This window comes from Centropristis striata, chromosome 7 (assembly GCF_030273125.1).
Source record: "Centropristis striata isolate RG_2023a ecotype Rhode Island chromosome 7, C.striata_1.0, whole genome shotgun sequence".
NCBI lineage: Eukaryota > Metazoa > Chordata > Actinopteri > Perciformes > Serranidae > Centropristis > Centropristis striata.
Window position 1 is genome coordinate 38,948,362 of NC_081523.1, and position 15,294 is coordinate 38,963,655.

At 37.4% G+C, this 15,294-nt stretch overlaps 1 protein-coding gene across 3 annotated transcripts in view; it reads left to right on the forward strand.

The window, feature by feature from the left end:
• Positions 1–14,410, forward strand: part of tncb (tenascin Cb) — an 83,722-nt gene extending 69,312 nt beyond the window's left edge. For all 3 annotated transcript variants that reach the window (XM_059336835.1, XM_059336836.1, XM_059336837.1), the window contains 11 exons: positions 668–790; positions 1,626–1,769; positions 3,269–3,388; positions 4,251–4,394; positions 5,415–5,545; positions 5,629–5,761; positions 6,984–7,135; positions 8,544–8,640; positions 10,931–11,092; positions 11,914–12,077; positions 13,469–14,410. In XM_059336835.1, coding sequence (XP_059192818.1) covers positions 668–790; positions 1,626–1,769; positions 3,269–3,388; positions 4,251–4,394; positions 5,415–5,545; positions 5,629–5,761; positions 6,984–7,135; positions 8,544–8,640; positions 10,931–11,092; positions 11,914–12,077; positions 13,469–13,579 — 1,481 coding nt within the window. In that variant the 3' untranslated portion in view covers positions 13,580–14,410. The remainder of the gene's footprint in view (positions 1–667; positions 791–1,625; positions 1,770–3,268; positions 3,389–4,250; positions 4,395–5,414; positions 5,546–5,628; positions 5,762–6,983; positions 7,136–8,543; positions 8,641–10,930; positions 11,093–11,913; positions 12,078–13,468) is intronic.
• The last annotated feature ends 884 nt before the right edge of the window (positions 14,411–15,294 follow it).

Consider the following 15,294-nt stretch of genomic DNA (forward strand, 5'->3'; position numbering starts at 1 on the left):
AGAAAAAGCCACTCAGGACATTTACTCAGCTCTTTACTCTGCTTCTTCCATTGTGTTGTCTCCGTCCAGTCGTCCTCCCGAATGTTGTCTTTGACTGCCTGGTCCCATGTGTCACAGTCGCTCTTTGTAAAGTGTGTGTCGGGGTGGAGGGGCTGGGGGGGGTAGTTGTCTGTGTCTCATAGAGCGGGTGTCTATGGCTGTGTCCCCTGTCCTCCCTGGGGGTAAGGCTTTACTCTTGGGTTGCGTGGCGCATGTTTCACTTTTGTGTTGCCATGAAATGGGGGCAAGTTAATCTCCTCCGGTCTGTCACGCAAGATACTGTGGCTCGCTGTTAGCCAGGAAAGGTCTCTTGGTGAGCCCGGGCCTCCTCGGGCCCCTTTTGTCTGTCTACCTTGCTCTCTTACACACTCTCTCTTCCGCTTGATTCTTCCCCTGGTGGATCTGTCTCGGCTACAATAACATGTAAATAATATGTGTCTTTCCTTGTCTGCTGCTAATCACGAGGCAGAACACATTATCCATGATTAAATGTATTGATTCATGTGGCATACTGTGTATTTTCCAGTCCTCGCCTGGCTGAGATGACTAAGTACTGTACACATTTTAATGAAGCCGGTGTTGTGTCTGTGTTTGCCCCTACCTGCTGCATGTGTCTTGTCTGGACCAGACCTGGGCTCACCTAAGGGACTCCGCTTCTCTGATGTCACCGACACGTCCGCCACAGTTCACTGGGTGGTCCCCAGAGCTCGAGTGGACAGCTACAGGGTCACTTATATGCCTGCTCATGGAGGTAAGTGTCTATATGTGTGGATTACGCTCATTCAAACTGAAAAAGCAAACATATAGGCATCTATTGCAGCGCTGGTTTGAAAGAAAAATCCCTCAATGTTGCAGTAAACTGTCAAAGAGTTTCTTCCATCCAGGGACGTATGATCCAAGTGATGAGTAACTTTCTGGACATTCTCCGTGCTGTGTCATCATCGCTGACCTTTCAATCTATTTAATCCTCTGTCATCTGTAGGGGAAACTCTTTCCTGCAGTGATAGACTACTACTGCCCCCTAGTGGCCAGTTATGGAGCGACAGCTCCTAAACAATCATCAGGAAATCATGCAAATTAAACAATGTGACTGCTGCACATTACAATTCAAAGTAATGAAGTTTATTCCCTTTATGATTAGTGATGAGAATGTGGGGTTTCAAAATTTGAATGTGATTCTGTAAATAACTATATTTAATATTTTATCTATAAATATTATTTTTAATTTATACATGTCAAGGTTATAATAGTTTTGGATTTTTCATTAGTTTTAGTTTTAATTTCGTTGTGATTTTTTGTTTTCAAATTCAGTTAGTTTTAATGAGTTTTTAGAGTGAGTTTGCTAGTTTTAATTAGTTTTTAGTTTTTTTGGAAAATGCTTAGTTTTAGATTAGTTTTTATTAGTCTTTTTTAGTCTCAGTTGACTTTAACAGACTATGTAAAAGGAGACTTATTGTCCTCTCTACATGAGTGAAGTTTTTTTCAGAGTGAAAGAAAACAGCTCATAAGTTCACTATAAGTTCTATTTCAGCCTTGACTGTATCTTAACTTTATTGAACCAGAGGACTTGTTGTTTGGACTTCCAGGTAACGCTAAGACGCTGACCGTGGACGGCTCCGAGTCTCAGACTGTGTTGCCCAACCTGACCCCCGGGGTCACCTATGAGGTCACCGTGGTTGCAGTCAAGGGACAGAGGGAGAGTGAGCCTGGATCAGACAGCGTGACCACAGGTACCACTGATTCATTCCACATTATTATCTTTGCCTGGCTTTCTCCCCTCTGGAATGCTGTAATTACTTTCTTGTAAAGCTACTGTTGAATACAATTTAATTCACAACAATCATTAAGAACAATGCAAATAATGCATGCAGCACTGATAAGCCTAACTGCAAACATTTTTGGTCAAAATTGAGTTATAACTAAAAATGAACTCCTTGATGTCTGTTTTATCTTGTGACAAAGTTTTAGACTTCAATTTCGCTTTATTTCAGAGAAATAATTACATAAAAACTCAAAACCAAGCAGTAATTGCACTTACCACAGTCTGCTTTGGATTTATTTACTAATTTAACCCTTAATCAGGCAAAGAAAAAAGTTGCAAATTTACTAGATTAAAGTGGCAAATCTACAAGAAAAAAGTTGCAGATTTAAGAGATTTAAAGTGGCAAATCTGTACGAAAAAAGTCGCAGATTTACGAGAAAAAAGTGGGAAAAAAACAGCTTTTTTCTCCCAGATTCACCACTTTAACCCTTAATAGGGCACTCATTGAAATACTTGCAAATTCCAAATTTCAACCCTAGAGAATATTGGAGGATATTACATACAGCCAGAATGTGTAAAAAAAAAAACCTATGAAAATAATATTTTGAGAAAAAAAAGATTAAAGTGGCAAATCTACGAGAAAAAAATGCACAGATTTATGAGATTTAAAGTGGTGAATCAAGTTGCTTTTTTCCCACTTTTTTTCCCGTAAATCTGCAACTTTTTTTGTGCAATTTGCCACTTTAAATCTCTTAAATCTGCGACTTTTTTTCTTGTAGATTTGCCACTTTAATCTAGTAAATTTGCAACTTTTTTCTCAAAATATTACCTGAAGTTACCAAATATAGATATATGCCTGATAAAGGGTTAAACATAAAAATAATAGAAATTATAAGATTATTTGAAAGGGAAATCATTATCTAGATAGTGATGAAGTAAAAAAAGTGAGATAAAATTATATAAAGACTAAAATATAACATTTCTTTCTAATATTAAGTCTAAAATAAGTAAATCTTTGAATAGAGTTGTTAAACACTTTTAAACACACTGATAACAAAATCAATTTGAAAATGTTTATTCACTGAAAACAAAATATAAAAGCTGAAAGAAGAAAACAACATTATAGTTACTGCACTCTGATTGTTCATTACTATTAGAACCTTTTACAGCAAAACCAGAGCGCAGTAACTACATTTTGGGGTCAAAGGTCAAATAAATCATGATTTTTTTTAGGATAAAATTACATCATCAATACATGTAGAAATAAGTGTCATATCACTTATCTACCTATAACCCATTTGGCTGGCCAGTTAAAACATGTTAAAAAGCTTTAAAGCAGTTTTTCTCAGTTTTACCTTTTGTGTAGTTGCTGCAGTTAGACTCTGTAGGGCAGTATAGCTCTGTGTATTGGGAGATAATTCAGTGTGTGTGTGTGTGTGTGTGTGTGTGTGTGTGTGTGTGTTACAGCTCTGGATAAGCCTCGTGGTCTGACTGCAGTCAACATCACAGACACTGAAGCGTTGCTGCTCTGGCAGCCGGCCATCGCTACTGTAGACGGCTACGTCATCACCTACAGTGCAGACTCTGGTATCTAGTACACACACACAGTCTGTCTGTTAGACCAGCTGTTCTCAACCTTGGGGTCGGGACCCCAATTGGGGTCGCAAGATGATTTCTGGGGGTCGCCAAATCATTTTGGAAGTCAGCTCTGTCTCCACTGTGTTAAAGTGTTCATGTGTTAATGTGTTTTGGTCATTTCATGTCTTTTTTTGGTCATTGTGGGTTTCAATTTGTCATCTGCAGGGGAAACAATTTTCAATTTGTGTCTTTTTTGGTAATTTTGTTTCTTTTTTGGATCATTTTGTGTCTTTTTTGGTCATTTAGTGTCTTTTTTGGTCAATTTGTGTCTTTTTTGGTCATTTTGTTTACTTTTTTTTGACATTTTGTGTCTTTTTTGATCATTTTGTGGTCAATTTGTGTCTTTTTTGGTAATTTTGTTTCTTTTTTGGATCATTTTGTGTCTTTTCTTTGGTCATTGTGTGTCTTTTTAGGTCAATTTGTGTCTTTTTTGGTCATTTTGTTTATTTTTCTGGACATTTTGTGTCTTTTTTGACCATTTTGTGGTCAATTTGTGTCTTTTTTGGTAATTTTGTTTCTTTTTTGGGTAATTTTGTGTCTTTTTTTGGTCATTTTGTGTTTTTTTTTTTTTATCATTTTGTGGTCCATTTGTGTCTTTTTTGGTCATTTTGTTTCCTTTTTTTGGTCATTTTGTTTCTTTTTTTGGGTGATCTGAACTGTGCGTGTGAGATTCGGTTCAGTGAGCGGGGGTCACGGACAACATGCATGTTAAATTGGGGGTCGCGACTCAAAAAGGTTGAGAACTACTGTGTTAGAGCCTCATATCCTGCATGCTTGTCCCTGATGTGCTAACTTAAGGCTTGTGTTGCAGTGGCTCCAGTGATGGAGCGCGTGTCAGGAAACGTGGTGGAGTTTGAGATGAGCTCTCTGACGCCAGCGACTCACTACACTGTGAAGGTCTACGCTGTGAGGGACTTAGCCAAGAGCGCTGCCACCACAACTGAGTTTACCACTGGTGAGCATTCCTGCTGAAAAGAGCTTCACTGATTCAAACTGAATAAAAAACAGTAATTTTTTATTTATTTGTTTATTTATTTTGTTCCTTTCATGAAAGTGAAACTTCATGATTAGAAAGGAGCAGCAAGAAGAAAAAATTTCTTATCTTTGTCTGCCCCCTACTTGAACAATAAAAATAAAAAAAGATGGTCTGACATCACATACAATGGATTTTCAGTAGCCTACACCAACAATTTTAAGTTGTGTTTTCAATATATGAATGAAAGATGATTTAAAACACGAGTGGCATCACAAGAAATTAGCTGAAATAGGGCTGGGCGATATGGACCAAAAGTTAATCGATATACGATATATATCCTGATATTTTTATCACATAGTGAGAGCAAATATTCAGTCAAAGCCAAATTCGACATGTCACAATAAGTTTTATTGAAACCGTTTATGCAAGTGAAGATAAATACTGTATAACAACAGGAGCACCTTTTTTTTTTTTTTTAAATCAAAGCTCCATAAAGTGCACATTTAAATTAAAAAAATATCTTAATGAAAAATAGCCTATGAAATAAATACATTTACGTGAGAAAAGAATAACGAACATTACAAATGAACTAAATATGACAAACCCTAGCAAGGACAAAATGTATATATAAAGAAAGAAAAAAATTGTATTAACAAATCAAATAGTCTTTATTGTCATTATATAGTTCACTATACAACAAAATTGAAAGTGCCACTGCATAAGGTGCATAGTTATGACAATCATAACACAAAACACCATGAGTAAAAACTCAACTATATTGATATATGGGATATGGTCTAATTCCATATCACATTTAAAAGTATATCGATATATCGATATATTGCCCAGCCCGAGCTGAAAAAGCTTCCCAGCAACTTCCAGCTCCTCCTGGGGCCCCAAGATGTTCCCAGGGCAGACGAGAGCATCTCTGAGATATGCATATTTTAATGCTTCAGTTCGTAAAATATGAAATGTTTGAAACTACTGTTGTGTTTTCAGATGTGGACGCCCCTCAGGACCTGGCAGCCAGTAACATCCAGACAGAAAACGGTCTGCTGACCTGGAAACCACCTCGTGCTGACATCACTGGATACATCCTGAGCTTTGAGTCAGCAGACGGCACCGTCCGTGTGAGTAGAGTCACTAGACCTCCACACATTCAGTCTATGAGATGTGTTTGTGATCAAATGTTTGAACGTGTTTCTTCCTCCAGGAGGTGGTGCTGAGCCCCAACGCTGTCTCCTATAACATGGCTCAGCTCAGCGCCTCCACAGAGTACTCCGTCAGGCTGCAGGCCATCGCTGGTCCAAAGAGGAGCAGAGTCATCACCACGGTCTTCACCACCAGTGAGTAGATGCATATACACAGCTGTGTGTTTTTACAGGGTAGGGTGGATTCGGGTAATAGTCTAGACGGATTTCAGAATAAAGGCCTCCTATAAGAAGTGAGGAGCATTTATGGGTACAAGTCAGGAACTGGCCTACTTTACATATCTCAAGGGTGCTGAGTCCCAAAAAAAATGGTTCCCAAGCGAAATTTTGAGTTTTTGACCTTCTCATTTGTATATCAAATGGCCAAATTGCCCATCTTGCTCAGTCATTGGACCATTTCCCCTTAGTTTTTTTGTAAGTAGGCAATCAAGATGAGGAAATTAAGTTTCTGGATCTATAGTCTAGGGTCAGAGCAAGAATATAGTGGAGGCTCAGTGGCTTTTTTATGTATGCAAAATGTCGCGCAGCCCCTTCTATGTCCCAACCGGGTTGACGCACCCCCAATCCCCCACACCTTCAAAAAAAAAAGCTTTTTTATAGCCATATTAAAGGCGGCATGTTTAATCATGCTCAAATGACCAGAACACACATATAATAAAATAATCACAATCACAACAATGCGCTCTCGTATTTGAATTAATCTGAAATACAGTTTCAATATAATGCAACAAAGTTATGTGCAAAGTTACACTTTTAAGAGCAAAGAGGATGATGACAGGCTCAGGATCAGAGGCAGAAAGCACATAAGTTGGGAAAATGTTATAATATTTTGAGCCGCGTACCCCGTCATCATAACACAGGCTGGAAAAATGGAAGAAGATAACTTCTTCTACGCTTCATTTTAAGATGAAGTGCATTTTGATATTGACCAAAAATACATGTGAAAATGACTGAAAAAGACACAAAACAACCAAAAATAGATGCAAAAATGACACAAAATTATCAAAATAGACACAAATTGACCAAAAATACATGTAAAATTGACCAAACAACCAAAAAATAGATGCAAAAATGAACAAAAAATTTTCATCTCGCGCACACTTTGGGAATCCCTGACCTACAACATACATATTTACATTTAACCAGCAATGTTTTTCTTTGTGATTGACTGATGTAATTGTAAGCTGGGCACCACCAGGTAGCTCCTTATCATCCATATTCAGAGGATATTTCTGCAGTCCCATCCACTCTCCCCCATTACAGATTGTGTGTCCGTCACTGTGGATGATTCCCTCATATAATGTGTTCTGTGTGTGTGTGTGTGTGTGTGTGTGTGTGTGTGTGTGTGTGTGTGTAGCTGGCGTGCTGTACAGACACCCCAGGGACTGCTCCCAGGCCCTGCTGAATGGAGACACCACATCAGACCTGTACACCATCTATTTGGGTGGAGATGAGAACCAGCCGATCCAGGTCTACTGTGACATGACCACTGATGGAGGTGGATGGATTGTAAGTCACTGCACAGTAAAAAAAAAAAAAAAAACTGTGTTTTTACGGAGGGAAAAAAACGGCAGCTGTGGTTGCCAGAACTTTACCGTAATAAATATGGTAGAACTTTTTTTAATATTACGGTAAACAGATTGGCTCTGTTGATTTCACGTTTAAGATTGCCATTTTATTCAATTTTTTACTGTATAAATCAGAAGTTTTTCCATCAAAAGAATTGCTGTTTTGCTGTTAAATATTTTTTTTTTTTGCTGTTAAATACATTTTAACAGCCTTCACATATTACACAGCAAAAACCAACTGAGAATAAAATAACTAGAATTAAGCAAATACATGCCTGAAACAAGTAACATTATCTGCCAGTGCAGTAAGAAAATGCTTTTGAAATAGCATTTAAACAACATGTAACTAAAACTCTCAACTGGAGCCAATATTTTAGGTAAAAACTCACCATATTCAACAGTTGAATAGACTGAAAAGCAGGAAAAAGCTCACAATGTCAATCCTGAAAATAAGTCTTTAATAAATACGGTAGAACTTTTTTTAATATTACGGTAAACAGATTGGCTCTGTTGATTTCAAGTTTAAGATTGCCATTTTATTTCATTTTTTACTGTATAAATTAGAAGTTTTTCCATCAAAAGAATTGCTGTTTTGCTGTTAAATATTTTACCATTAAATATTACAGTATATTTCTGTTAGAGATATGGTGTGTAGTACATTTAACAATGAGAAAAAGTATTTTTTTCAAAAGATAAATTAAAAAATGATAGTGATGGCTTGTATATATATTACAGTATATTTTTGTTACAAACACGTAGAACATAGTTTTAATGAGTTTTTAGAGTGTGTTTGATAGTTTTAATTAGTATTATTTTTTGGGGAAAATGCTTAGTTTTAGTTTAGTTTTTATTAGTTTTAGTGTTTTTTTGTAATGGGGTATTTGTTGGGTTCCAGATTTAAAAAAGTCACAATAAATGTTTCCTTTATTTCCTTTGTCTGATCCATCTCAGCCCCAATAAGTTTATTAAGTTATAAAACTTTTAAAAAAAAAATATGAAATAGATTTCATATCAACCAAAAAGGTTTACGTATGAAAAAAGTTGACAAAGACGAAAACGAAGGACATTTTCACTATAATTTAAGCTAGTTTTGTCACCACACAAAACACACAAAACTCATTTTTATTTTTATTCCAGTTAACGAAAATGTTTTTTCAATTCTATTTTTTGTTATTTAGTTTCCTATAAAGCTATTTATTCAGACACACATCTAGGATATTTTTAAGAAGTTGTAGGAGTAATCCCATTTTATTTGAAGCTCATACATATAAAAGAGGTAACTGTCAGTTATTTCACATCCAACACATTTGCAGCAGGAATGTGTGGTGACCTGCTGTCTCTCTCTTCAGGTTTTCCTCAGACGGCAGAACGGTAAACTGGAGTTTTTCAGGAACTGGAAGAATTACACGGGAGGCTTCGGTGACATGAATGATGAATTCTGGCTTGGTAATTACAGCAAACATCACAACACAGCACATTAATATGTAGAAAATATGTTTAGCTGGTGATGAAGGTGATTTATACAAAATGTGCAGCATCCAGTGTTTGTAGTGGTATCCTTTTTGTGTGATTACATATTCACTGCAGTCCAGGGATTGATTTGGACCAGACTGTTCTGGATCAAAAATGATTATATACGCTGATGATATTCAGCTCTACTGCTCTTTCAAGCAGACAGAGCTACACAAATTAGGTAACTTAACAGCCTGTTTGACTGCCATCAAAAAATGGCTAAATAATAACCTCCTTCAACTAAACTCTGCCAAAACGGAAACACTGATTATTGCCCCAGATACTGCAATTCCCCTCATAAAGCAGCATTTTGGTCAGTTAGGTCCCTCTGTTCAACCTAGCTTACGTAACTTAGGAGTTGTGTTTGACAAGGACATGTCCCTGGACCACCACTGTAAACAGTTGGTGAAGAACTGCTTTTATCATCTCCGGAATATCGCTAAACTGAGGTCCATGATCTCAAAAACTGAAATGGAAATGATAATTCATGCCTTTGTGTCATCGCGCATTGATTATTGCAACACTCTTTTATGTGTTTTAACAAAAAGGCTGTGAATCGCCTTCAGACTGTGCAGAACGCGGCAGCAAGGCTCGTAACTGGAGCTAGGAAAAGAGATCATATCACCCCTATTTTATACTCTTTACACTGGCTACCAGTTAACTTTAGGATTCATTTTAAGATTTTAGTACTTACTTTTAGAGCCCTAAATGATCAAGCTCCCGTGTACATTGCTGAACTGCTGAGACCCTACTCTCCCTCACGTTCACTAAGGTCGTCAGATCAAAAACTCTTGATGGTTCCCCGGACCCATTTTAAAACGCGAGGTGACTGTTCTTTCCAGGCCAGTGCCCCTCGCCTCTGGAATACACTTCCACTGACCTTATGCAGCATAGAGTCCACTGACAGTTTTAAGAAAAAACTTAAAACATATCTCTTTAGGCAAGCTTTCCCCTGATGTTGATGTTTCCCGGGCATATGTGAAGTTACATGTTCTTGTGCTATTGTGTGTTTTTTCTATCAACTCTATATTTTACTGCATTTTATCCCTATTGTAAAGCACTTTGTGATGGTATCTATGAAAAGTGCTCTATAAATACATTTTACTTACTTACTTACTTACTTACTTAACTATAATATTTGCTATTAAACTAAACACAATGAGATAGATAACTCTGAATCTGGAATCCAGCTAGAGCCTTCACATATTACACTGCAAAAACCAACTGAGAATAAAATAACTAGAATTAAGCAAATACATGCCTGGAACAAGTAAAATTATCTGCCAGTGCAGTAAGAAAATGCTTTTGAAATAGCATTTAAACTACATGCAACTAAAACTCTCAACTGGAACCAAAATTTTAGGTAAAAACTCACCATATTCAACAGTTGAATAGATTGAAAAGCATGAAAAAGCTCACAATGTCAATCCTAAAAAACAAGTCTTTAAACAAGACAGAAATCCCTGTGTGTAGGTTATTCACTTACTTTGTTACAAAATGACTTCTTTAGGTTTTTATTAACTATACAAGACAAAAAAAGTTCTTAAAATAAGCACATGAAGCTATGGTCAGTAGCTAAATTATACTATATAACAAGATAATTAAATAGATATAAGAAGAAAATACGGTAAAATTTTACAATAACCGACTAAGTGCTGTTTATAGATGGTTTATAGACCAATTATTAACCATTTACAAAGTGCTATACATATTTAATCTTTAAATGTTTATCAACCAATTTCTTAAAGGTATATGCATCATTTCAAAAGCATTAACATACTCAATATGGTGTTTAAAATGTTAAAATTAGTGCAACTAAAACTATTAATGAACTATTAATTATAATTTAATTGTTTGTTAATGGTAAAGTAACTATAAACTTACATTAATATACCATCTATTTGTCATTTATAAATGACGTAGTTAGTTAAACATTAATAAATTATATATTTCCCATTCTAAATGGCCTATATACGGTTTATAAATTATGATTATATTATGAACATTAATAAACTATCTGTTTACCATTTATAAATGATGGTTATTTTAAAGTGTTACCAAAAATCCTCGGTAAGCTTCATGTTTTTTGCAGTGTATTCAGCCTTTTTAATTATATATTTGAATAAATTTCAGTGTCAAATAATGCATTATGATATCAAATCCATCAGTGAATTGTTATAATTGCTATTTGTCCGTGTCATATATGATCTCCTGTTTCATTCAGGTCTTTCCAACATGCATAAGATCACAGCTGGAGGTCAGTACGAGCTGCGAGTGGACCTGAGAGATAAAGGAGAAACAGCTTACGCTCAGTACGATAAGTTCTCTGTGTCTGAACCTCGGACCCGCTACAAAGTCCACGTAGGAGGATACAGTGGAACAGCAGGTAAACATGGAAACACCTTCCTGTTATGACTGTGGACCTGTGCTCCAAACCCATTGGTTCTTACATATAGCTCATACATGTAAGGAGTTAGACATACCTTTTAGTGGGGCAGCTTAGATAGAAATTATATAAGGATTGTGCATTTTATGAAAAAAGCATCAAATAGCAAATTCCACTCTACAGAGATAATTTATACATAGAAACGTAGGAAAATTTGTCTTCCCACTCACAATCCTCTGGTAAAGCTGTCAGAGTTATAGTTTGGGCGTACGACGCACAGATGCGCCACCAACACGCACCAACAGCCTCATTGGCTCCCATATTAAAAACGCAGGAAGATTTCGGCAAAAGGGAGATCTAACAGTTTTTTTAGATCGCTCTAACAAAGCTATTTTTTCATTTTTCTGAAAAAAAAATCATATGTAGAGGTTCAGGAAGAACTCAGGACGCTCAAAGTGAAGTCGGATCAATGATAGGTATTATGGTTTTGCCAAAAATGCTTTCTGCTCGAGACCAGAAATTCGAGTCTGTCAGTGTTCCAGGACATTGGCAGGTGTCAGTTAATTCAGTTGATTGCTTTGATCTAATTGCCTTTGATCTTTGATGTGATTACAGTTACAGATACACACACACACACACACATTTTGAGGTTAAAGGGCATAGTTTGAATTCTCTGAAGAGTCTCATCATAGTGCACACACACCGGCAGTAGCCTCCGTGGCCCTTTCAAAATTTCCCCAGAGGAAATTTTCTAGCTGCATTTACTACATAAATGAGACAGAAGGTTTGGTTGATTCTCTCTCTGTTGTCTGTCTTTGTAGGTGACTCTATGACCTACCACCACGGCCGTCCATTCTCCACTTACGACCATGACAACGACATCGCCGTCACCAACTGTGCCCTGTCCTATAAGGGAGCCTTCTGGTATAAGAACTGCCACCGTGTCAACCTCATGGGACGATATGGAGACAACAGTCACAGCAAGGTACAGTCTGTCTGTAGGGCAGGTATTTATGTCCCAACGTGGAGAGAAATTCTTAGACTCTGAGGGTCCTGGATGGAGCTCCAGTGGTCTTTGAGATGAGAGTTTTCCAGGATTCCTGAGGAGTTTCCAGGTCTTCCTAATGGGGGTTATCTGCTCTTTAATGAGGATCCCAGACTCCCTCAGAGTCCTGGATGAGGTTCATCCTTGAGAAGATTCTAAGGATCTTTCATGGGGTTCTGTGTTTTGCAAGTTCTGTAAAAAGGATGTCTTTGCAAGGTTATAATAGTTTAGGATTTTTCATTAGTTTTAGTTTTAATTTGGTTAATTTTTGTTTTCAAATTCAGTTAGTTTTAATGAGTTTTTAGAGTGAGTTTGTTAGTTTTAATTAGTTGGTTTAGTTTTTATTGGTTTTAGTGTTAGTTTTATTTTTTTTGTAATGAGGTATTTGTTGGGTGCCAGATTTTAAAAAATCAGATTTTAAAAAGTCCTTTGTCTGATCCATCTCAGCCCCAATAAGTTTATTAAGTCATAAAACCAGATAGATGAAATAGATTTCATATCGACCAAAAAGGTTTACATATGAAAAAAGTTGACAAAGATGAAGACGAAGGATATTTTCACTATAATTTTAGTTAGTTTAGTTACCACACAATACAGTTTCAGTTGGTTATTATTTTTATTTTTATTTCAGTTAACGAAAAAAAAAAAAAATTCAATTCTAGTTTTCATTATTTCGTTAGTTTTTCATTAACTATAATAACCTTGTGTCTTTGGTGAGATCAGTACGGTGGCCCTGAAGTGCAAATCACAACAGCAAATCAAGAAACACAACAGCAAAACAGAAAACATGTGTTTTTTGATTTGTTGTTGTGTCTTTTGATTTGTTGCTGTGTTTTTAGATTTTTTGTTGTGTTTTTTGATTTGTTGTTGTTTTTTTTTTATTTGCCGTTGTGATTTGCACTTCAGGGCCACCGTAGATCAGAGAACTATTAAGAACCTGTAGTGGGCATGCTCCCTGTGTCAAGTATAAATCCAGCTTAAACATATGTCGAACATAGTTTTTTTTTGCCATAACCATAATTTTTGAAAAGTCGTGATCTGGGGTTCCAGATTTGCCAGACTCCAGATTTCCGATACATAGACTGTATATCAATAATGGATATGACTGTCATTAACTTGCATTGTAGCGAAATCCGTGTCAGTTTCACGGAAATTTGAGTGATTCCGTGGCTATTCCACGGATTTTGAGTTAATCGAATCTGTGGCTATTTCACGGATTCCTGTGAGACCAGGTTCTTCAATCTGTGACAGGATCATGGCTCTAGATCTCCACTGTACTCTACTTCAGCTTCTATTTTAACTCACGTCTTTCCTCTCCTCCTCCTCTCCAGGGAGTGAACTGGTTCCACTGGAAAGGCCATGAGCACTCGATTGAGTTCGCTGAGATGAAGATCAGGCCATCCAACTTCAGAAACCTGGAGGGAAGGAGGAAACGATCATAAACCATCCACCCCAACAACAACAACAACAACAACAACAACACCAACACCACCAACAACACTGCTACTACTCTGTCTGGACTCCCCATCAACCACCTCAACTCCCACACCCACACACCCTGCAGCAACCAAAGCCACTGCCAAGAGCCCCGCTGCCTCCACACAAACCAACACCCCCCACCCCATTGGCTCACAGATCAGCCTCCACTCCATAACCCCCCCCCCCCCCCTGTGATACGGTTTTGGAAATGCTGCCAGTGCGGAAATCGAAAGTGCATGTTACAAACTGGACTTAAAGCAAGCCCACACAGATTTTACTCATGCACCAAAGAGAGTAAAAACAACTCCACGTCACCTGATTCTGATCCTGTGTTGCAGCATTTGTGGGGAGGCGACTGTGCAGCTTGGGCATTATGTCGTGTACAGTAATTAATACAGTTCCATATTTCACGTTTGGGGTTTCACAGAAACAACAGGTTGTTTATAGTACAATGTGGTCTTGTTTAGTTTCAGGGCCTCTTTGCTAAAAAGCGATAATAGAGTGATAATTCATGGGGATTATCATCATAGAAAGTCTATTCCTTGTACAGAACTGTACACAAATACATCTGATTTAAACATTTGAAAAAGGGATTTTCCTCAGATGGCACTGCTCAGATGTCAGATATGTCCATCTAACTTGCCACTTGTTTGTCTTTGTGCTTAAAATCGTCTCAGTGTCACTTTATCCTCCCCAGGTTCCCTCCTCTCCTGCAACATCAACATCTGATGTGATAGAGATGGAAATCAAAAGACAAAAAAAAAATGTATGGAGAAGTATTTTACCAACCACATCCCACGCCCATGTGGATTGGCAATGTTTCCATTTATTCTGTAAGCCCCTGAAGGCATCATGCTCTAGCCACAGTATTGTAAAGAAACAGAGAAAAGAAAAGCTAATGTGTTTCCATTTGTTTAGGTTCTCTTGTGAATCCAAGGCAGGACCTGTTGTTCAGTATCTAATGAAATGCAGTGATGATAATTTTTTTCTTTCTTTTCGCAAAATGTGAATACAGTACATACGTATATGTGAAACAAGAGAATGTTCTGTGTTGTTGACACAAAAGATATTGATGCTCAAAGCTCCAATTGGATTTCTATTGGCCATAATAAGGCCTCTATGCTTATGTTGATGACAGTAGTGTTTGAACAGGCCAAAACTAGAGAACTAGCTAATGTTTCTACCCCCCCCCCCCCCCCCCCCCCCACTCCCCGCCCCTGCTACAGCAGCATACTAAACCACTGACCTTCTAAGGAATGCCTGTGTAAATTAAGTCTGTTTTTATTGTTTTGTTTGTTTATAACTGGGTGAAAAACAGGTGTTTCTCTGTAAACTGAATTACAATAAAACAGTTTGTTGAAAAGGAACAGGCCTGATTTTATCATCTCTCGTGGCTCAGTTGGTAGAGGGGCCCGACCACGGCAGCCTACTGCAGGAGTTATCTACCTTTTTGAGTCGCGACCCCAAATTTAACACGCATGTTGTCCGCGACCCCCGCTCACTGAACAGAATCTCACACGCACAGTTCAGATCACCCAAAAAAGAAACAAAATGACCAAAAAAGACACGAAAGGACCGCAAAATGATCAAAAAAGACATAAAATTACCAAAACAGACAAAATGACCAGAAAAGACAGAAAATGACCAAAAAAAGGAAACAAAATTACCAAAAAAAGAC